General features: G+C 46.1%; 1 protein-coding gene across 1 annotated transcript; it reads right to left on the bottom strand.

The window, feature by feature from the left end:
- Window positions 1-822: 822 nt before the first annotated feature.
- LOC115326873 lies at window positions 823-22,669 on the bottom strand. Its single transcript, XM_042289602.1, has 7 exons — window positions 22,513-22,669; window positions 20,604-20,677; window positions 16,000-16,118; window positions 14,850-15,039; window positions 9,283-9,368; window positions 5,513-5,644; window positions 823-926 (listed from the first exon to the last, which is right to left on the bottom strand). Exons 2-7 carry the CDS (start codon window positions 20,672-20,674, stop codon window positions 823-825), a joined length of 702 nt encoding a protein of 233 aa, XP_042145536.1. The 5' UTR covers window positions 20,675-20,677; window positions 22,513-22,669.
- Window positions 22,670-23,371: the final 702 nt, after the last annotated feature.

Here is a 23,371-nt window from a genome sequence, read left to right as displayed (position 1 = left end):
CGCTCGTGTTACCCTGTTTTTACTCATTATTTCTCCAAACTGTTATCTGGCGACACTTCTGAGGAACTGAGTTCAAGGTATCGTCAAGTCCACTTTGTGATCTGAGATCCGCTCCGCGTTTTCAGACTCCGCGGGTGAGAACTCATTACGGCGAAAGTATTTGTTCATTTCATGTCCCAAAAATCTTTAATGAAGTCCCAGATAATTTGCTTGTCCTTACTCCGCACAACGCGCTACAGGAATCTTCGAGGAGCTCGTTCTCCGACGTGTATAGATAGTGAATGTTGCTGCTTTTCAACTCTTACAAAGTGACAAGTGAATTAATTGTGTAAAATCTCACTTTCTCTGATCCTCTGCATTTTGTTTTTTATGTGAACACCCTCAGAGTGAATTTGCCTGAATCAGCAAGAAACATATAGGTGTCTCCGTCCGATATATCGTTTTTTTACCTTTTTTGTGTGATCGTGTGTGTGTGAGTGTGCTAGTCAGTGTTTTTTTAATCATGACTCATCTTCAAGCAACATACAAACTTGACTAAAACACCAACTCTGACTATCCACCTGTACTCTGATGAAACACCAAATTCTGTTTGTGTTTTTGTGTTTCACTCTGTGTACGTAGTGTGATTCTGTGCGAATATCCGGTCCGCTATACATCAAATGCTGGGTTTGGTCCCACAAACCTCTGCTGCTTTTGACCAGACCCGACACTCAACTGGCTGCATTTGGAATATTGATTGAAAAGCAATAGTTATGATTAATGTCATTATTAATATTATTATTAGATTTTATGATTATTATTATTAATATTATTAGTATTCTCTCACCAGTGATAGACGTAGACTCCGCCGAACGCCAGGAGCAGAAACAGGATGAGTAGAGCGGGCACCACACCCGAGGGTCCCAGCACCTCAGGCTGCACTTGTGCTGATAAACAGAAGCAAAACGTTTACTCTAAAGGCTCGTTCGCACGCTTACAACGGCTGCTTACGACTGCGTATCTCAAAACCTCTTAAAATTTCTTACAATGAGAGAACAAACTGGCGCCATCTATCGGGTCGCCGTGGAACACTCGTCATGTCCGCGTGTCTCGAACCATAAGGCAATGTTTATAACATTGCCATATGTCTCGAACCATATCTCAATGTTATAAACGACCAGTTGTCCTAAATGGTACGTACATTTTATCTCGCAAATACCGCAAAACATTCGCTGTATTGAAATTCAGCTCCAGGGCCACCCCATAGATGGCACCAGCGTGCCAGTGTATGCTCCAGAGTGGTATAGAGTTTCTAACTGCTCGATCAGGGTCACGTGAATTATGACCGCGTTTGCAATACCAAGCAGTGAGGAAGTTACGAACGCGTACTTACGTCAGTGCTCCCCAAACTAAGCTATAGTCTGCGACTCTCAAGCATGTCTCCCGTGGGGATGCATGGGAAACCGGGCCCGCGACAGGCCACCACTAGTCGCGTGCCGAAGAGTCACCTGACGCCGCCGCTCGCGACCAAGGTGAGGAGGGGACTTTATCGGGAAGCTGCGACGTGCGCGGTGTCCTCACCTACATATACATCTTACACCTTGACCAAATTGAAGGCCTGTGAAGTGGAATGTTTTACGTCATCTTCCTGAATCGAGCGCGGGACACACACTGCACAAGAACGTTGAGTCCAGGATTAGCTGGGACTTCCTTTGATGCCTTACGTATTGAGCACGAGCAGAAGCCGAAAGATGACGAAGCGTTTGAGTACGTCAGCCGAGCGATCCGTCAGAAACACAAACAACTTCATGTCGTCGTTGTTCGCATGTGTTTAGTTCTGAACTTAGCCGCTAGGGCAGCGATGGTTGGATCTCCTCTCCAATAGCGTAGACGGTCGGAATAAGCTGTGCGCGTTTTAGAAATAATGGCGTTATTTGACGAAAAAAAAAAGTAGACTTCGGAGATTTTTTTACGAGAAGATGCCAGCCAGCAAAGCCCTAGAATACGCAAAGACTCGTAGCGTCTTAAGATGGCCCGGGGGTCCGCACTTTCTCAGTCTATTTTTTTTTCTTAATGATCGCGTTATTTCTGAAGTTGGACACATTGAGTTCTGAAGCTTTGACACATTATCCCAAGCGCTAGTGCTCATTTGGCATGTTCAGAGACCTTAAGATTGCGTAATTCAATGGCCGACCTACAGAATCGTCTTTTGCCAGGAAGAAAGTCGGTTCCCATCCAGTCTCCTTCTCCCCATTCTCTCTTCTCTCCCCCTCTGCCCATAGGAGCGGGTCTTTGAGCTACCTCCCGCAGAAAGAAGGAGAGTCTCTTTTTTTCGAGTGGAAATGAGAAATTGAGGGAGAGTTTCCTCCTCTTTTTCTGCTCGTCGGCCTTTAAGTTTTGGGCTGCGAAAACTTCACTCAGCAGAAGCGCTCGCCAATATCTTACCAATCCAAAGAGCCGAAACTGATTTCATTACGACTGCGTAATAAGATTCATCCCAGCTTCAACTAGTAGTTCGATACTACACGCACTGCAAAGGTGCCATCTTTGGAACTCTCGCTTCGTAGGTAATATTTTCGCGTTCATGACTCAGAAGGAGCGCTTCTCCTTACTTCTAGAAGATTGAAGTTTACTCTAAGGGCCTGTTCACACATACAGCCTAGCGCTAAGTTAGCGCTACGTGAGCGCTCCAAGGAGCGCTCATGTGGCGCTTCCTGGCGCGTGACTTAGTTCTAACACAGCGCGATTAGTGCTTCTGTAGCGCTTTGTTAGCGCTCCAGTAGCGCCTTGTTAGCGCTCCAGTAGCGCCTTGTTAGCGCTCCAGTAGCGCCTTGTTAGCGCTTCAGCAGCGCTGTGTTAGCACTTTAGTAGCACTGTTTGTACCGCGGTGCTGCGGATTAGCGCGTGCACTGCGGTTCCGGTTCCTGTGCTTGGGTGTGAATCAGCAGCACCATGGCGGACATTTGGGATGCTGAAATAGAAATGCGACCAATGCTCTTACATACGTGATTAGTGCATATATGTGTGGGCGGCTTAACGCCCAGAAGAGGGCTCTGGGTGCGCGAAATCTTTCGCCACCGAGATACCGACGGGTACCTGGTGAATCGTGTTCCATAGGCTGAGGGACCGAGACACAGAGCTCTTTCGAAGGCGGTTATTTTTAACTGCGTGTCTCTGAAATCAAGGTCACGCATATCGAATAGAATGCGATGAGGTCGTACCCAATCAATTAGTCGCTCAAGGGCCATGACTCTGGGTCGCCTGCCTGACCCTTTGCATGGAGAGCGGCTGTTTTACTTCCTCTTCTTTCAATGCCAAAGGAAAAACAACAACAAAGGAATCGCCGTGCACGCGTCGTTCCGCAGCAGCAAGCACGGCACAAGGAGCGTGCATGACAGCGCTAACAGAGCGCTTCAGTAGCGCTAACAGAGCGCTAACAAAGCGCTTCTGAAGCGCTAAAGCCTGGTTCAGACAGTTGCGTTTGACTGCGTTTGACTGCGTTGCGGCAACGAGAAACCAGGACATCCCTGCTGCTTATATCGCGTGCCAAGAGGATTCCTTGAATTGGATTCCACACTTTATACGAAGCACAGATGTGCTGGTGACTCGCTTTCAATTCTCGACGCAATGCAGTCAAACGCACTCAAACGCAAGTGTCTGAACCGGCCTTAACAGAGCGCTACTGAAGCGCTAACCAAGCGCTACATCACGCGCTAGGAAGCGCCACATGAGCGCTAACTTAGCTCTCCGCTGCATGTGTGAACCGGCTTTTACTCCGAGTGTGAAAGATGAGGAGGCCAACATGACCTTGTTGAGTCAGTCTCGCCCTAGCTCACACCCGAACATTCTGGGTCGAATATTCGAGATACCGAGCTTAGTGGGTAGGGAGCCGGGAGTGGCTTTACGGCTCATTCTCTCTCGGTGTCTCGTTCAAGCAACCTGTCACGTCTACGCCGCGACGCCCACTTCTGCTTTTCCGACGCTCATTCTCATTTGTTTCTGGCACAAGTTCGCCGATTAAACCTTTGTTTTCAGGTTTTACGCTGGTCGACCCGTCTCCATCCGGGGCAATATTGCTAGTGCGGTATCCGCCATATGGGACCCGGCTGAAAGATACTCTTATCGATGTCATAGAATCTGTTCAGAATTGATCTGCACGCTTTAAGGCGTGCTAACACGCTTACGCTTAATTCTGACCGACTGGGACAAGACCGGCTATTAATCCTCTGAGGATTGCTTACGACTTAATGCGCAGCATTGCAGAAAGACGTAATCTGTCACAAAAGGCTTAAAAACTACTATTGTCTCAGTCGGTCGGAGTCAAACGGAAGTGTGTAAACGGACCTTTATCCTCTCTTTCTTCGCCCGCTAGCGTTTTACTTATGTCCTGTTTTTCTGTCTTAAGACCTATTTTCACAGGTCTTGCACGAAAACATGTTTCTTGTGCAAGACGTGTTGAAATATTAGGCTCTGGAAAAAGTCTATCTGCACTTAGTCCTTATTTCGAACCCTACTTTCACGTGCCGCCCATTGAAAAGCACGGCAAATGAGCTCAAACACTCACCTGATCTCTCCACACTGCTATCTCTTACGGCACGATGAAGTCTGTCTGCTATGGTCCCCATCACCATCACAACAAAACGTGTTCTGGATAGGCCCACACTCGAACTCAGCGTCTGAAGACAGGAAGAGTCGACGACATTGGATCTGCCGTCTGCTAACCGACGAATGAGTACCGGACTGGGTGATTCTTCTGGGTGTTTGAAGCTAGGCTTCCAAACAGACCGCGCTACGTGCGGTCACCCTTTGTACTCAGCTTCAGTAGGGGAAAATGTATTATAATTTCGGGACAAAGCTTGCAACGAGCCTCGTCAAACCACCAAGGGTTCAGCAGGCGACCACTTCAGCTCTCAGCGTCACCCCCGCACCGGCGTGTCCTGCTTTGACTAGCGTTGCTGCGTTCACTTTTGCAGACAATGTTCGTAATTTGGCATCCGCTTGGTGGCTTCAGCGTCCGCGTTCACGTGTGCGTCTATGAAGGACATGCTTCGCTACCATGGTGACGGTGAGCATAGCAGAGGGTCTTTATTGTGAAAGAGACCACGGTGTGGCTAGATCAGCTGAGTACCTCGACTTGTTTGCCGTGCTTTTCAGTGGGCGTGGCGTGAACAGGAAACGACCATATAGACCTTACAGAAAGCAATCTTTGTCTGTCGACGTTTAGCGCACTCAAAAAACTGTCATTCAAGCATTCACACACCCAAAGAACACTCCTTTCACACAGCGCTCTTTCACACAGAGCGCTGTGTGAAAGGAGTGTTCTTTGGGTGTGTGAATGCTTGAATGACACTTTTTTGAGTGCGCTAAAGGTCGACAAACATGAACAACCAACTCGCCCAATCTCAAGTTCTCACAATCTTTGTCACTATGGTGGGACGAACTATATTCTAAGACATACGCGCACACATACTAAGCACCTTTGTATCGAATAAGCAGTGAAAAAGAACTTAGATATCCAGTGCGTCGTACTCACGCGGGAGACAGTGCTGCGCGTCCGTCAGCACGAAGGGCAGCGGGCAGTAGCAGAGGAAGTCGACGCACCGCATGTTAGGATTCCCGATGTTGCACTCGGTGTCGCCCGCACACGACTCGTATATGGCCTTGGCTGTGGATGGATGGATGTTAATGGCGATACCCTTAGTATCGGGCGGCAGCTTGCGTCACCTAGCTTAAGTCTAAAAATACATGCATATAGCTCCTTCTGCCCTTCTAAGTCAATTTTCTCCCTTCTAACTATCACCAGGTCATGTGGGATATCACTAGGACGACCATTGAGGTTTCAGACAAAAAAACGAAAAACATTACGAGTCGCCAATTTTTCCTGGTCAAACCTTGTTGGCGTTAGCCCAGCACCGGACCCACTGGGGACAGGGTTGAAACTTTGGGTCAGAGCCACGTGGGAGAGATTCACAATTTTCCTCTCTCCCGCTTTTTCCCAACTGTGCTAGTTAGTTGTGCACCATTCAATTTTCTCTAGATAATTTTCACCAATCTTCTAATCACCTCTTTTTGACTATAATCCTTTTCTCTTCCGTCCTTCCCATCGTCGCCAGCAAAAGCCAGGGCCCCGGCCGAATCTATTACCCCTTCAGGGAGGGCAGGGCGAAGCTCTGTGCGCTTTGAAACAAAGTGCTGTAGTGTCTCGCTCTTATTATGGCAGGCAACACATAATGTGTCTGTCTCCTGAAATTTAGCCTATACGTCCTCGTCCTCAAAACTCCCGTTCTCGCCTCGAACAGCAAAGAACTTCCCAGTGAATTGTCAAACACATTTTCCTTTCTTATGTCCTGTTTTTGTGACCTGTACATTGTTAGAACTGATTTCTTCTGCATTCTTACCTCCCACATTTTTCTTTCTGCCTCTTTTATTCTCTTTACCACTGAAGCAGTCTGCTCAGCCCCATCACTAGTGTGTAGGTATTTAAATGTAAGCTTTCGGGTTCGGTTTGTCCATTTTGTGTTTAAACTTTTCATCTGAAAATACTTGAATACCTTCTGCGCACACCGCATATAATCCATTTCGGTTAACCTTTGTTCAAATTTCAACTTACTAATTGCCCATGTCCAGCCCATTGACAGCCCATGTCCCCCTGTACGAACCCTCATTTAGTGTCTTTTCATGTGCTCCCAGTGCAAATCTGCATACGTTTCTTTGCCGAATTTCTAATCTGGATTGAACCTCTGATTTTATGCACAGTACCTCATTGCCAAAAGACAGTCCTGGTACCCTCACCCCTTTCCATATACCTCTGATCACTTTATATTTATTATAGTTTCATAGTGCGTTGAGCTTGATATTAGGTGAAATTCTTTTCCCTTTTCTAATTATATTCTCCTCGTGTTTCTCTAGATATTTCCTTCCCTCATTGAGCCAGACTCCCAGATATTTGTATTTTACTACATTGTCTATTAGAATGTCTTTTGTCCTCGAGGGGTTCCTCAGGGGTTCCGGCAGTTCTTGAGGCCAGGGTTGCCTAGCGGCGGTATGATGATGATGATAATCCTGAGTCCCGCAACAATCTCTTGTGATCTCTTACGACGAGAGTAGGGTGCCTACAAGTCTGTTTGTCTCAGAGTGATCCCCCTATACTGAGGGGGAGACCCCTTCATTGGGGCTTCTCCTTGGGAGAAGGGGAAAAGCAAAAATCACTACGGTGGTGGTTGTTGGGAGTACTTGTTGCCCTTCGCCCATCGTCGACCCACTGGTGTCGCCCTTTTGTGCCCATTCGCGGAGTTTGGCTGATGTCGGGCTGATGTCGGGCTCTTGAGGGTCCTTTCTCCCTGTCGGTCTTTCCTGGGCTGTTTCTTGGTGTGGCCCAGTTTTTTCTAAGTAGAGTTCCCAATCGGCTTTTAGGGAAAATTCCCACTTAATCCAAGGGTCCAAGTCATTTATATCAAATTGGTGTTAATATCGGCTGTGCCTACACCCGGGCATACTTTGTTGCATCGAGTGGGCCAGCGCGCTGGCGCACGCAGTGCGCGACTTGTGCGGTAAAATGGCGTCTAAGCATTGGCCAAGGCTACGCGCTCGAGCTGAGTGGCACCGGTTTGCGCACACTTCAAAAGACATAAAAAAATATAAAAAAAACGATGGCGCGGAAAATGGCTCAGATGTATAAGCAAAAACGCGTGTTTGTATGAAGGCGCTCAAGACGAGAGGACGCACTGGAGACATCTATGGGGTAGTTGTTTAACGCTTGGCAGTTCCGTATTTCTAAAACATTTCGTTGCGCATTATTCCGGTCTTTTTTATCTTAAAAATATATTGACAATGTTTTAAAGCGGCATGGAGGTAGCACGAAAATGAGGCGACATACCGACTCAAGCCAGACATACAAAAAAGTCCCAAGTGAAGCCGGAACTAAAGGTCACGATCGGTGGAAACGGGGTGACTAAAAGAGCCGTTGGCGCCAAAATAACTCTGCTTTCCGTCCAATAGCGTCTTTTGGGTTTGATCATCGTTGGGAACGCGTCCCTCCAAATCAGAAGTCTCCCTCGGCTTCACCTCTGGTGGCGTCGTGTCGCCTCCAGAAGCTTCCTACCTCCAAGTAAAGGACCGTTGCTCAAAGGTAGTGGTGTCGAGACCGGTTATAACAAAGTCAACGGGAATCTGAAGTCACTTCGCTATATCCGCTATTTCGTTATAACCGAATTCGGTTATAACGAAGTGCAAAGAGGAATGTGAAATCGTGATCGCTTCGCTGTAGCCGCTATGTCGTTATAACCGACTTCGGTTATAACGAAGTGCAAAAGGGAATGGGAAATGGTGATCGCTTCGCTGTAGCCGCTATTTCGTTATAACCGAATACGGTTATAACGAAGTGCAAAGAGGAATGTGAAATCGTGATCGCTTCGCTGTAGCCGCTATGTCGTTATAACCGACTTTGGTTATAACGAAGTGCAAAAGGGAATGGGAAATGGTGATCGCTTCGCTGTAGCCGCTATTTCGTTATAACCGACTTCGGTTATAACAAAGTGCAAAGGGGAATGTGAAATCGTGATCGCTTCGCTGTAGCCGCTATGTCGTTATACCCGACTTCGGTTATAACGAAGTGCAAAAGGGAATGGGAAATGGTGATCGCTTCGCTGTAGCCGCTATTTCGTTATAACCGACTTCGGTTATAACAAAGTGCAAAGGGGAATGTGAAATCGTGATCGCTTCGCTGTAGCCGCTATGTCGTTATAACCGACTTCGGTTATAACCGGTCACGACAGTACGTACACTTGACCTCGCAAAGACTGTAAAACCTGCGCTCTTGTAAGATGTAGTTCCAGGGCCACCTTACGATGGCGCCAGCATGCCACTACGTTCTCTCGTCGTAAGAGATCACAAGTACTCGATCGTAAGCAAACGCAAGTGTGCGAACCGTATTGCTAAAACACCTCAGACTGAGTGAGAAGTCTCGAAACAACCAAAGTCAGTCAGAGGTCGTCTGATTGACTTCTTTCCCTGTCTCTTATATCTTGGTTGTTCTCGAGATGTCTCACTCAGTCTCAGGTGTTTTAACAAAACGGGAAACTTACACCCGCTCGCCTGCGCCCTCACTGTGTTTCCGTGTGAACCATCCTTTATCGCTGCCAGTGACGAAAAAAAAAATCAATAAACAAGGCGAGTCGAGTTTTTTTTTTGTTCCGTTTTCAGTCAGCTGTTTTTAGCGAAATTATGAAATTTGTTTTATACTCCGTTTAACAGCGTTACTCAGAATCACAGCAGAGACTGCATTTCCGCGGGCTTTCTGCGCACCTCGGACACACCTGCCGCCGTCTTTCTCCTGGACGAAGACGGGTGTGGCATGGCCACAGGCACACCGCGCCGAGGACAGCCCGGACCTGCGTCCATTCGAGATAAGGTGATGATGATGATGGTGACGATGATAATGACGGTTATTATTAATATTATTATTATTAATATTGTCCTTGTTGGGGTTGTGGTCGTCGTTGTTGTTGTTGTTGCGGTTGTTCTTCGAAGTGGTCATAACCTTAGGAAGCATTCAGTAGTCTAGGTGCAGTGATGTCTCGTTAATATGGACACCTTTGTTCGCCCCTTAACGCATCCATAATGTGAGTTGTCCATAATAGCTAGGCAAGAATGCCTGTATTTGTCAGGTTGGTCCCCAAACATGTTGTCTACATAGCGGGGTATCTGTATTAGCGGATTAATGAGACATGACTGTGTTTATTATCAGAATGTTCCAGGCTTGGAACAAAGGCCGATAATTTATTTTCAAATTCTAGCCTATCACACTTTTCTATTGTCTGGCTCTGTTCAGGCATCGCGTCTTCTAATGGCATTCCTCCAAATTTTGATGAACATCGTCGCGATCGTGAAAGGTCTGGAGAGGGGAAAATAGGCGGTGGCATCCTAGTTGCCCTCGACAAACGCGTCGTCGCGACTGGACGTTGAGATTTGGGAAAGTGCCCCGAGTCTTTATGGGTGGAGACTTGTTGCGATCGCCACGGAGGCATTCTTTATGACGTTTTCTATTTGTTTCCGCAAGTGACTCCGGACAAATTTAGCGACTGCCTCAGATATGTAGAAGACACTGTCAACGAGCTTGACGCTCATAAATGTCTAATATTGAGAGATTTGAACACTCCGGGGATCAACTGGACATCTTCCAACATTTCAGCGAACAAATTCGATGTCTCGCGGAAGTGCAGTTTGCTAACTAACTCCACTGGTTTCCTACGTGTAACACGGCACAGCGGAAATTACAATCGCCAGAGAAACGCTCATGATTTGTGCCTTTCTAACTTGGATGATTTAAGTCTAACTCCAAGTACAATACCAATAGTACCGCAAGAGAAATATAATCCCGCACTGGATATAAAGTTCCCGATTGTAGGCGGAAGCGAATTCTCTCTAACGATTCATGTTCGCGCAAGAGTTATAATTATATAAAAGGAGATTGAACGCAAGCAGCAGAGTTAAATTTACGTACTTTGGGAGAACATTTTTTTTGCACAGAAATCTAAAGACAACTCGCCTCTTTAAGAAGGGAACACCGTGTAAACTTTTGAACCTTTCGCTCAATACGAATGACATTTACAGCATATACTGGCAGTTGTGAGGCAGCATGCAGTGCAAAATTTAATCTATGTATATAAATATTGAAAAAATAGTATAGTCGTCTTTATCAGGAACACTGACTTTGTTTAGCAAAACTATCGTTAAAAAACTAATTTAACATCCAACGTTTTTTTTTCACTAGATACGCAGCAGAATGCGTGCATAGTGTAGCTATGAAAAGAAATTTTCTATAAAGTAATTTATTTTATGCTAACATTATGGTGAAAAAATCAAATAAATTTTTTGTCTCTTACTTCTTCGGCAAAATATTAACATATTTTATAAAAGACCTCCACAAAGTAAAAAAAAAAAGAATGCCACCTCTGCATCGCTTATTAAATTCCAGTTAGGAAAAAAAATAAGTGATTTTTTCCCTTTGTCCCTTTACCAGACAATAGTTTTTCTAAAGTGAAATGTATGCAAAAAATTTAAACGCAGAAAATGCGTTCAAGTACTCCAACCTCTACCTTTTTTTTAGCATTTGTGGACCGAAAATAATTTATAAAAAATAAAAATGCAGTGTAAACGAACAAAACTTTCTTGGAATGCTCTCTAGGTATTGGCGGATGTAAACATGCCATTTTTCTAAATCGACCTTTTTCTGGGTAGTGTCTTTCCTTAAAGGCCGACGACCAGACACGAGACTCTGCAAGGCAGAAGATCCTCCTCACCCTGGGGGAGGAGGAAACAGGCAACAGTGGACAGGGTAGAAGGGGGAGAGGAGGAAGCGGGGAAAAAATAGAAAGGGCGAACTGGTCGTCGGTCTTTAAGTGCAAAATTAAATTTAAACAGTGCAAAAAAGAATGTAAAAATTAATAAATTGGGATCGCCTGGGACACTGAGAAGCGGCAGATTCAGAATTATATGATAATTCCAAAATGTCTGGCAGCACGTTGGCTGGCGTACAGCAAAGGCAGACAGACAAAATACAGTCGTCATAGATGATGTCACTGCAGAAAACACTGCGGAAAATTTCGCCGATCACTTCATGTCAATTTACACAGACAGAGCAGATAGGCACATACTCTGATGACTCTCATTCGGCTATGCTTGACAACATTCTCCACTCAATTTCAATCAAGGAGTAGGTGGTCAAAAAGTGTATTAAAAAGACAAACCCGAATTCGCAGGCTGGTTACGACAAAACACCTTCCGCTTTCATTAAAACTGACCATGATTTATGCAGCCCCGCGCTGTGTGATATATTAACAACTCATTAAATTATCATATACTTTCAGACGCGCGGAAGCTCGCTGTGGTTGTTCCTGTCCAAAAGTCAGGGAAAAGGAGGAAATGCATCCAAATATATACCGATCTCTCTTCTTAGCTTTTAAGCTTTTTGAAATGGTTGTTCATAAAGTTTTATCATTCTCGAGAAAAAAATTTGTTAATTCCCAACCAGCATGGATTTGTTCAAGGCACGTCGACAACTAATTTGGTTACTTTTACTTCAACTGCTTCAGGTGTAGTGTGTAAACAGGGCCAAGTCGTTGTAGTTAATTTAGATTTGAGCAAGAAGTATGACCTAGTTGATTACGAAATCCTCCTCTCCAAACTTTTTCTTAATACTATGTTGTTGCAGTAGAAATGCTTGAATGGCTCGAACGTTATGTACTGCATAGGAAGAGTTTTGTCCGAGTTAATCATATGACTTCCACAACAGCTACAAAACAAATTCTGGTGTGCCTCATGGATATTTTGTTTAGGCCACTCCTATGTCCTATATTTCTGAACGATGCTATCCCTCTTGCTATCTCACATCTCTTTATATCGGGGATATCGGGGATATTAGAATCTCCCGAGAAATTCTAACTACTGGCGACTGCGCGCTGCAGACCGACGCAAACACATTCAACATTTGTTGTAAAAAAATATAAGCTCCGTCTTATTCGTTCGAAAACAAAAGTAATGACGTTTTAACAAAAAACGCAAAAAATAAGTTTTCCTTATCGTGATAATGCAATTAATGCAAAGGTGCAAGGGAGCTGGACAATAATAACGATAATAATCCACGGAGAAGGGGAACATGGGGGGCAAGGGCAAACACAAAACCCTAAACACAAATAGGTGACTGGTGCGCGACTGAAACAATCCGCCTTCCCTGGTATCGAACCAAGGACCTCTCCATTTTCAGTAGAGCGCTCTACCAACTGCGCTAACAAGGAGCTACACGCCAGTAGAGCAAACAGGTTTTAGCGGGCGCCACCAACTTCAGACACCAACATGGGTGAACGGCCTGCATTTGAAGGTTATGCTGATAATGCAATTAATGCAGCGGTGCAAGCAAGCTGGACAAGAATAACGACAATAATACCCGTAGAAGGGGGACGAAGGACGTGTCAGTCATTTGTCCCCTCATTGCCCTTCTCCAGGGATTATTACCGCTATCTGTTATCGTATTGGCGGCGATTTATTGTCTCGTGTGACGGAGATAAGAGATCTCGGTGTTGCCTTTGATTCAAGTTTGTGCGTTTTGATGCTGATGTGCGAAGAATAGTTAGTGAATCGTTACAAGCTTGGGCAGTTGTGAGTCGCTTGATAAGGGAATTTGCCAATCCTTGTACTTTAATTTATTACGCTTTACTGTTCACTGAGCCGTTCACAGCTAGAATGCGCATCGGTGGTGCGAGATGGTGTCTGTAAAAGTAATTCGCTAAAAATTGAAAATCTACAAAAAAAAAATTGATTTCAATCTTTAAGCACCGCTTCTTGACAAGTGATGAGTAGTCTTTCAATTACGAGGCACTGCCGAGGAAAGCCGGATTTGTTATTTTTGTTTAGACCCTGCATGGAGACATTCCTTCTCCATGTCTTTTATTCAAACTACATGTTACTAGAGTGGATAAAAGACTCAAATCACGCTTTTCTGTATCTAGATAATAAGCCCACTAGCTAGGTTCTTGGAAAGCTACAACGAGTACGCAGAGAAGCTTGACATTTTTAATCGAACTCTCAGACTTTTCGTAACTCCCCAGAAAATTTGTTCGAGTTAAGCCCGACCTGAGAAGTTATTTTATCCTCAAGCGTAAAATGCCTTGCACTGCTCATAGCTTTTTCTTGATGTCGCCTTTATCTCTGTGGCTTCCACAGCCAACGTGCGATTGTCACAGTTCAAGTGCTGTAAAATGCCAACGCGCATAATTTTTTTTCTGCTTAGTTTTTGTGTAATGAAATGCGTTGCTTATTCCAATCTAGTTGGGATGTTTTTATGTTTTTCTGGTTTTAACCCGTGTACAATACTTGTATGCTCCTGTTTTTCGATTGTTTGGAGGATTCGGTGTGCCAGAATCAAGACCACATGTTTGTTCCTGGGGAACCAATAAAGATTTATTTATTAATATTTTTCTTATTATTATTATTACACGTTAATTTACTTTTGAAGTTCAGGTAGCCGACATCTTACTATTACTTTTGAACTAGCCTAATATGATGACAAATGACATGAAGCTACATGGTTACTAATATTTCCAAGAAACTTTGTCGGTTAACACTATCGTTTTTCTTCTGTCTGTGTGGTTTACTCTCCAGACTATGGACATTAACCTTCACGGCACACCAACGTATCAACTTCAGGTAAATATTTACCTTCTAATTTTATGTGTCGCTGATTCGGATGTTTTTTGTGTTTTTGTCCAGTTATAATTTTCAAGTTTTATCTTGTAATGTAAGTGTGCTCCTTGTTTTTAAATGATTGGATGTCCGGTGTGCCAGCACCAAGACCGAATGGCTCTTCCTTGACACCTAATCAAAATTATTTATTATTGTTATTGATATTATTATTATTCGAATTCACTAACATAATTCAGGTTTCCGCTGAAGAAAAATTGTAGGTCTAAATTTCCTTATTGGTTTTCTTCTGAGTTAAAAACAGTTTTAAGAATAAAACGTTTTCTGCATCGAAAGATGAAGAAACGTGGCCTCCCCAAAGCGGGAAATTGAATTCAAACGCTGCCGGAAAAAAATGCGAGCCAATTTTAAATCGCGATCGTCAGGCACATCAGGAAACAGCCGCAATCCTGATAAATTTTGGCACTACGTGAATTAGCGTTCCGCGAAACCCAACAGACCAAAGCCTTTACTCTAGTACGAACAAATGTTTTGGAGAAAATTACGTCTGAAATTTTGCTCATCATTTCCAAGTCGGCATAGAGCAAGAGCGAAAATGCCTCGTGCAATGCTACTCCTCGCACGTGTCTCGGCAACAAACTCTTTTCATACCGACGGTTTTGCGAGTGAGTTACCCGAGGCATCTGAGACCCAGGGCCATGTCGCACTCTCTGTCCGCGCCGCAGGCCGAACCGAAGGCGAGCCGGGGTCCGGGACCGACACCCGGAGTTCCTCCGGGAACTTCGCTGACCTCCCTGCCGTCTGCCCAGCTTAACGTCGTCGTGGAAGCGGACGTCGGGGTTGACGGCAACGGCCGGGAAACGGCTGCTTGGAGACAGATGTTTCAGAGTTTACGTCTTTTACTTTAACGTTATTCCTGCTCTAATGAGTTACTTCCCTCCTCTATCCCCATGTTCTCCAGAAGGATTACTCGTCTGGTACGCTCTGAGTGTCGTCACGAGTTTTTTTCTCTATACACGTTTGCAAGTCCGGTTTCTGGGCGCCGCCATCTTGCTCGGTTGAAGTGCGTTTGGACGCCTCATAGTCCGACTACGAAGCCTTGCTAAGGCGTCGTTATCGGATTATGGCTGCGCTCAAGCGCATCCCAACTGAGCAAGATGGCTGCGCCCTGAAGTCGGACTTGGAAACGTATATAGATCCCCTATCACCAGGGCGCGGCGTTGCTGTCGGCGCGGCGCATGCTCACATCTGCCTTGTGTTGGTCTATAGGAAGTATTCACTGGCGGCCATAGCTGTGTGCGCGACTGCTGAGCGCGTGCAGACGACGAGCTTCCATAGTTCATTCGCAACGTGCATTCCACGTCATCGATATCGCCGGTCTTAGCAGCCTAATAATGTGAGCTCATTCTGAGCATGCGCTCTGAAAAGCGCACTAAAATATGGCGTCCAGTGAATACCGCCTATACATGTCTTGCACTGACGTCACATCGGCGGCCATTCTGGTAACCTTGCTGCTAAGCGCATGTCCAGTAAAGCATGCGTTTTACGCCATTGAATTTTCTGTAGCACGAACAAGTAGAAGCGTTCAGCACGATGTGATGACGTCAAGTACAAGCCATGTATACATTGTATATATACACAAAGCATCGAAAAGGAACGTTTTATGGCGCCATTAGCTTCTTTGTTGCATCAAAAGAATAAACCCGTGGAAGTCAGTGATTAAGTCAGTCAGCAGTTGATTAAAATCGTGCGCTATTTTTATTTGCTTTTTTTTTCGAGTGAACCTACAGCGACTAGAGGAAAAACTTCTAGAGAAGATCGAACCTTTGGGATAGTTTCTTCTGTCCGAGATATCGGGGACATTCGGAATGTCATATTCCGATATAGTGACGTCATCGAGCCGAGCCCTTTTACCCTTCATGTAGTCACCCATGGGGAATGATCTGCAACAAAGAACATACGTCTTCTCATGGTAGCTCTCACTTTTGCAGCGTTTCAGTATGTACGCCGCATTTGTAACATTGTGTGTGTGTACGCCGACCACGCTTCAACCGTTGCCATTCTAAGACGACCGAGGTCCGATACTTGGAGATGGAGAGCAATTCGTCTGCTTCTTGCGGAGGAGTTGCGGTGACGTCAGAACGACGCCGAGCTCTGATTGGTTTCGATAGGAAGGACAGTTGGTAGACCCCCTATACTAGATTCGTTGATGTCTACCCACTACTTTTATTTCTCAGTCAGCCAATAAGAGCTCGGCGTTCGGTCATCGTCGTAACCCCTCTGCAAGAAGCACACGAACTTGCGCTCCGCATATGGACCCTCTTGAGAAGTGCCTGCCACCTAGCAGCTGGTGCGCCAATTATTCGAGACCGCCGTTTTCTGGTCAGGTGCCCTGCGCGTGTATTGGACACGAAGGCAGCGTCCGCGTTCGGAGCGAACTCGAATCCAATCAGACGCTTTGTGCTCAAGGGATGGCGACCGCCAATGTTGCTTGATGGGGTTTTGAATAGGATCTATTGTCCCCAAACACACAGGCATTTCATAAAAGCAATACCGCAGGTAAGCCTGTTAAGTTTGGCGGTGTAACTCTAAGCCTGGAGGAAATTAAATAACATGATGAACAAAAGAAAAGTCTCGAAGCACAGAGGCGAGTAAGTACAGCTTATACGCCTGTCAGACGGTGAACTCAAATGCCGTCTAGGCCAAAGGCCTTCGAGATTCTCAAAGGTCATTGAAGCTTTCGGGTGTCAGACGTGTCGGAGAACATCTCGCATGCCATTTAGGAGATATTTATCGCAATTGTAGCTTTCGATTTGTTGGAACAACGGTCACCCATTTAGCAAAACAAATGGCTCGATGAAACAAAATTGCTGATGTATTGCCATTTATTTTTGTAGACAACATTATGGGTTCTGTTTATCTGGATCTGTTTAGCGATTACACGTGTTGATTTTGCTAGCGAAACAACTCTGCTTGGTACGGGCTGGTACGAGCCGCTCTAAAGGCAACGATGATGTTCCTGCGCGAATGCTCTCCATTGTTCCTCGGCTTGTGAGTTTGTTCTCTCTCCGGTTGCTCGTCTGCTCGGTCCGCTCTGCTTACCACACCGATTCTGGTAGCGCCGACAGTGGAGCCTTCGAAACTGCCAGAGACTCAAGTTGCTGTTCTTTTTTGTATGCACGCGCAGCAGCGAACCTCCTTGGCTGCCATCCGAGTTGCCGTGTCATGGGCAAATGGTGAAGCCCATCGCTTGGAGGGCCAGATGTTGGTCCTCCAAGCGAAACACAAAGAACACTGAAATAATAAAGTTAAGTTATAAAACAAAAGCACAAGCGAAAGAGAACATAGAACACAAAAACAAGATCAAGAGCGAAAAGATAGGAATGGAGAGCACAGTGATGAGCTGTGACGAGTACGAACAGGAAGGAGCAAAGGGGACGTGATTGCTGTGCCCGCAAGTATATATATATCTATATATAAAGGAATGCTAAAGTCGCTCTAAAGTAAGCTGAGAGCTCCATAAATTGTTTTAAAATTCATTCTAACTGATGAATTTCCCAATAAGAGTATCTATTATTATTTTCGTAGTCCTTCGTGATGGCTGTGGACGAGAGTAGGCACTTGAGGACTTAACGGAGTTCTTGTAACTCCGTTGATCATAAATGTCAATAAACGATCAAAACAATAAACGAAAATCGAGGTACTTTCAATCTATCGGAGTCAAAAGCACTGTACGTAATGTAGCAGTAGCACAAGACCACCGAACCTCAACCTGTCCATCGATTTAAAACGCGTTTCATTCCTTTTTTGGGGGAAGTGCTCGTGTGACTAGGAGGTAGGCGGGGGAATGAGGCGAGGGGCGGGGGTGGAGGGAGACGCCAGCCGCACTTTAACACGCGAAGAGCCCCATGCGGCTCGCGAGCTTGACCACCCCTGATTTAGAGCCTTGAAAAACTCCCAACGTCCACAAAACAAAAAGGACAACGCCACGTTGTCTAGATAGCTGCGAAACTGCCGATCCTTCGAAACGACAAAAAATTTCGTCCAAAAAATTTCGGAATCTTCCGAAACACTCCGAAACCGAACCCCAGGAGTCCGTAACTGAACCTCCGCAACCCCTCTGCAAGAAGGAGACGAACTTTCACTACGCAATCTTCCTTTGGCGTAGCCATCTTTTCTACATCCTGTTTACACCGTTAAAATTAAGAGTGTTTTATGCAACAGCTCCCAACCTTATAATTAAATGAATGTGTTACTTGAAATAAAGATGCTGAAAAGGTGTAGTCTTAGGTGTAAGACTCTGAAATACATTTTGTTTACACACTTAGAGTGTAAAATTACTTAGTCTGTATTCACCCTCGTTTTCGGGATCTGTTGGGTGTAATTTATATCCCAAGAAACATCTTCTTTTGATTACATAACGAGAGGTCCTCAAACATTGGCATCTAGCACATCCCGACGGTTAACGCTACATATCTGATAATTCGGAGATTTGTAGTTTATTTTTGCAGCGGAATCCCGGAGAAAAGCTCACCGGAGAAGGGCTCGCCGGAGAAAAGCTCACTCACTTTTTCGCGGGTCCGGAGAAAAACAGACCAGTTCTTTTTTACAGACTCGGAGAAAGCTGTCCTTGAGTTCAATTTTTATTTAAGGTCGTTATAAACTGGATGTCTATATATGTTAAAGTGAACAATTTGTTCCCATATTTTAAAACTGGGTTAAATATTTTAGAGCAGTAGCGGAACAAACGCTACAGGCACGTCAATCAGGCGATCCACATTTCAGCGAACGTCGCTGTAGCCCGGCCGCCGGCAAGAGGGCGTGTTTGGCCGCAGAGCCCGCTCGGGCAAACTCCGGAGAGGTTGCACGGCCGAGCTCAGCGCGGCGCGGCCACTTCACGAGAGTGCGCGCTCGTCCGTCGGTCGCAACCTCGGCAGTAGCTAAACGTGGCCGTCGACGCCCGTACGCCGCAGACGAACTAAGGGAGCGGAAGAACGACATTCATGCTTTCGTATTCACAACTCATACGAAGTGCTAAGGAGTCCTCGCAATTTTCTTTTCTTTCGGCGAGGGATTTTTTTGGACGGAGAATGAGCCGTTCGAGGGTGGACATTGGCTTGTAGGCCACGTTGATTCCTTCTTTGGCTAGCACGGGTGCCAGCGCCTTGCTTGTATCTTTGATGTATGGTACGCAGATGCCCGAGGTTGAGCGGGGCTACGTACCTGCTTGTGGTAGATACACCATCGAACATGCTGAATGAGCGTATTTTAGTTGAGTGAACGCTGCAGGATCACATATTCGTAGGTAAGATTTTCTCCACATTCGAAGATTTTGCGGTAAGTCTCCAGTGAACTTATTTCCAGTGGGCTTATCTCCGAGATGAGGTTTTCTCCGGTGAGCATCTCTCCGCCGCCCTTTGTGCCGCAAGAACGCTGTTCTATTTTTTTTTTACAGACGTGCGCGTTAATTTATAATTAGGGCTGAGGATCGATTCAAGGTTTTAACCCAATTAATCGCCACCCTCTAATCGGTTATTAATCGGTTCATCGGGTTTGTTTCTTCCCATGCATAATGCAATTAAAAAGCTTTTTTTTCGTATGGTATATATGTTAAACGGCGCAATACACAATTTTGGAGTTTAAATCACCCATGATGTGTTGTTGAGAACGGTCAAAAGACACCCACAATCCTAGGTTATTACTTCAGCCGCAGAGGTTCGGTGTTGGGTCGATGGGGTTTAAGAGGTTTGTTCATATAGGGAGTATTCACTGGCGGCCATAGTTGTGTGCGTGAATTCTGAGCGCGTGCTGATGGCGAGCATCCACAGTTTTTTTGCAACGTGCATTCCGCACCATGAAGAGTGTCGGTCTCAGCAGCCTATCAACGTGAGTTCGTTCTGAGCATGCGCTTTGAACAGCACCCACAAATATGGCGTCATGTGAATAATTCGTATTCTCCAGTAATAGCGAACGCCCTTCATTGTACACGATAGTCTCTGCTGCGCTGAACGGACATTCACGCGGCGTTGAAGTGGCTGGGAAACATAACCATCTTTAGTAGAGTTACAAATCTGTCCCGTAGAGTTAAACTTTAGGTCAAAATTTACCCCAACTTTTGCCTTCATACGTGGGTACTCGTCTACGTCTGCGTGGTGAATGCGTTGCATTTTTACTTTTCCGTCTGCTTTTCACATTTTGCCCGGTTAACCGGTTCAGTTAGTCGCAATTAAAGAATTAATTGATTACTCGATAGGTTAATCGATCAAGTGCCCAGCCCTACTTATACTATTTTTGTAACCGACAGACGTTTGGCGGTAGCAAGCATCGCGGCGTGGAACGAATCCTTCTCGAAGCTGTGGGCGCTACATTCAAATCAGTGTCCCAAGCTGCCCGTTACTAATCACGGTCGTTGACTCGACGGAACTCACTCGTGCACTGCGATCTGGCACGTGACCACGTCGAGAAGTGTCCAGCACAGAGTCAGCACGAAGGCCACCATGACCTGGAAGTGACGACCGCAGTATAAACACAGCACTAATGCTCCGACGTATGCAAATGATCGTACCGGGCACGTATTCGAGAAAGCTGGTTGGAGTGAGTCACCAGGCTAATGGTGGCACTCTGATTGGCGCGTTTTCACGGACGTCACCTCTCCTGGTCTACGGGGTAATGAGAGGAAAGGGGGGGGCAGGGGGGGGGCTTAGGTTTAAGTCCACTGTAGGATTCGACCCAGAAATGTTTTGGCTTGGCTACAGGCGCGAGCTCGGCAACTGATATGAAGCTGCAAGACAAAATATTAAGGAACTTTACCCCCAACACTCTCATATTTCTACCAGTAGACGAGGCAATGTGGACGTCCGTTGAAAAGCACGCCAATCAAAGTGCCGAAATCGGCCTGCAGACCTACTCCACAAGCTTTTCCTGATGTACGTACGGGCCGGTTCGATATAAATAATAGGCAGTTTTAGAGAACCATTTTTGCAGATCCCATACCGTTCGATGGGCCCTCGGGTACGCACTGAGCATGCGCTACCGCAGAGACCTTTCAGTGTTGTGTCGTTTACCCGCAGTCTCGGGTTTTTTCAACCATATGAAAACTCTCAGATGCGCAGTTCGTACCGGTGGGCCCATCGTACCTTATCGGATCTGAGAAAACGGTTCCCTAAAACTCCCTAACAAAGAGTTTTAGGGAACCGTTTTTGCACATCCCAGGCGTTACGATGGGCCCTCCGGTACGAACTGCGCATGCGCTACCGCAGAATTCTGACATATGCGCAGCTCGTACTGGAGGGGCCATCGTAGCGCATGGGATGTGCAAAAACGGTTCCCTAGAACTCTCTAATGAGGAGGTTTAGTAGATCGTTCCGATACCTCCGATAACGATACGATGCGCGCGCAAAGGCTGAGGCGGAGCATAGGGTATCATTACCGGAGTCATAGGAACGATCTAACAAAACTCTCTAACGAAACCCGACTCTTCGTCCCGCATAAATGAGCTACCACTCGCAGAAATCGGAAACTCCGAAAATTGGTGCTGCGGCGGTAATATAGTGCCAAAGGTTGAGAGCATATAGACCAACACGCGGCCCTGACGTCACGCAGCTGCGGTGGCGCTGTTCACGGCACTGCGCATGCGCAGACGCTTCACTTCATGCGAATTCGGTTTCTGCGCACGCGCACTGCCCACACCTTGTGTGGGAAAAAGCGGGCTCGTTTGTAGACAGCGTGTCGGTCTATAGAACCTTGCTTAGATCATTGTTTTGCGTCTTGCCTGGCTTGGGCATGGAAACTACCCTAGAGAAATTCCCCTCTTGTGGAAGATTTTTATAACATGTCTGATGCGCATCTTTTATTATTTATTATTAAACAGGGTAGCATCACCAAGATAACCGATATTTCTTCCTTTCTTGCAGACAAGGTGTTTTTTTTCCTCTGAAATATAATATATTAAAGACGTCCACAATGTAATTTTTTGGTAAAGTAAACATCTACCTTAGGTGGACGCCGGCTCTTAGCGAAATTTTATTTTTGTCTTTTATATCTTTTCATACAGGTAACTTCGTGTTCTCAAACCTACGCATTCTACCACAGGCGGCAGCGTCTCGTTGGGGAGTTTGTGAAGAGTTTCAGTAGATCGTTCCGATTACTCCGATAAAGATACCCAACCTTTGCGCACGCGTCGTATCGTTATCAGGTACCGTTATCGGAGTTACCTAAACAATTTACTAACACTCTATTCTCACGAAGTTGTAAAATTCTGCAGCGCGCCGTTTATTTACGCTGGCGGAAGAGGGTTTGGATTTCTCGATCGGACTGGGTACTTCGTAGCGCACTCACTTTGTTCCTGGTTGTCGTCCCCCTGGCAGCGGCACCTCACCGACTCGCTAACGTGGTTCTGCTTCCAAGAAAAGGCCGCAACAAAAAAGCCTGTTCGGTGCCGGAGCCGATGGAGCAAAACTTCTTCTTTGATCGATTGTGGCGCGTGGCTGTTAGGGTAGGAGAAGATTGGATTGGATTATGGTGGCTGAACCCTTTTTATCGGGCGATGAGAGCCCATACTAGAGCCACTAAATGAACTACGCTTAAGCCTAGTTCACATGCAGCGGTTTTGGCTCTAGAGCGGCGCGATTTCTGCCGTCGCAGCGCTCTGGCCAGCACCAGCAGTTGAGCGGCACGAGCGCCGCGACGGCAGAAATCGCGCCGCCAAAATCGCTGCATGTGAAACACGCTTTAAGCGGGTTTCACATGCAGCGATTTTGGCCCTAAAGCCTAGTTCACATGCAGCGGTTTTGGCCCAAGAGCGGCGCGATTTCTGCCGTCGCGGCGCTCTGGCCAGCCCCAGCAATTGAGTGGCACGAGCGCCGCGACGGCAGAAATCGCGCCGCTCTAGGGCCAAAACCGCTGCATGTGAACTATGCTTTAGTGTATCGGCACCCTGTTCCCCGATATTGGCGTAGGTGCCGCCATCTTGCTTGTGCAGAGCCGTAGCCTCCTCTGTACTCACAAAGCCTGGCAGCTCGACGACAGAGCCATAGAGTGCCCGGTCGCAGATTTGGAGCGCGAGGATCTGGTAGCAGGAAGCATGTATGTATGTATGTATTTATGCGGTGATTCCCTTTGAATCGGACGTCTACTAAAAAGACGCAAAAAAAAAACAAAAACAGTAAACGGAGAATATCCACTATACTCGTTTTCA

The sequence above is a fragment of the Ixodes scapularis genome, unplaced genomic scaffold, assembly GCF_016920785.2.
Source record: "Ixodes scapularis isolate PalLabHiFi unplaced genomic scaffold, ASM1692078v2 PGA_scaffold13__105_contigs__length_92229423, whole genome shotgun sequence".
NCBI classification, from domain to species: domain Eukaryota; kingdom Metazoa; phylum Arthropoda; class Arachnida; order Ixodida; family Ixodidae; genus Ixodes; species Ixodes scapularis.
This window is presented reverse-complemented; position numbering and strand designations above follow the sequence as displayed.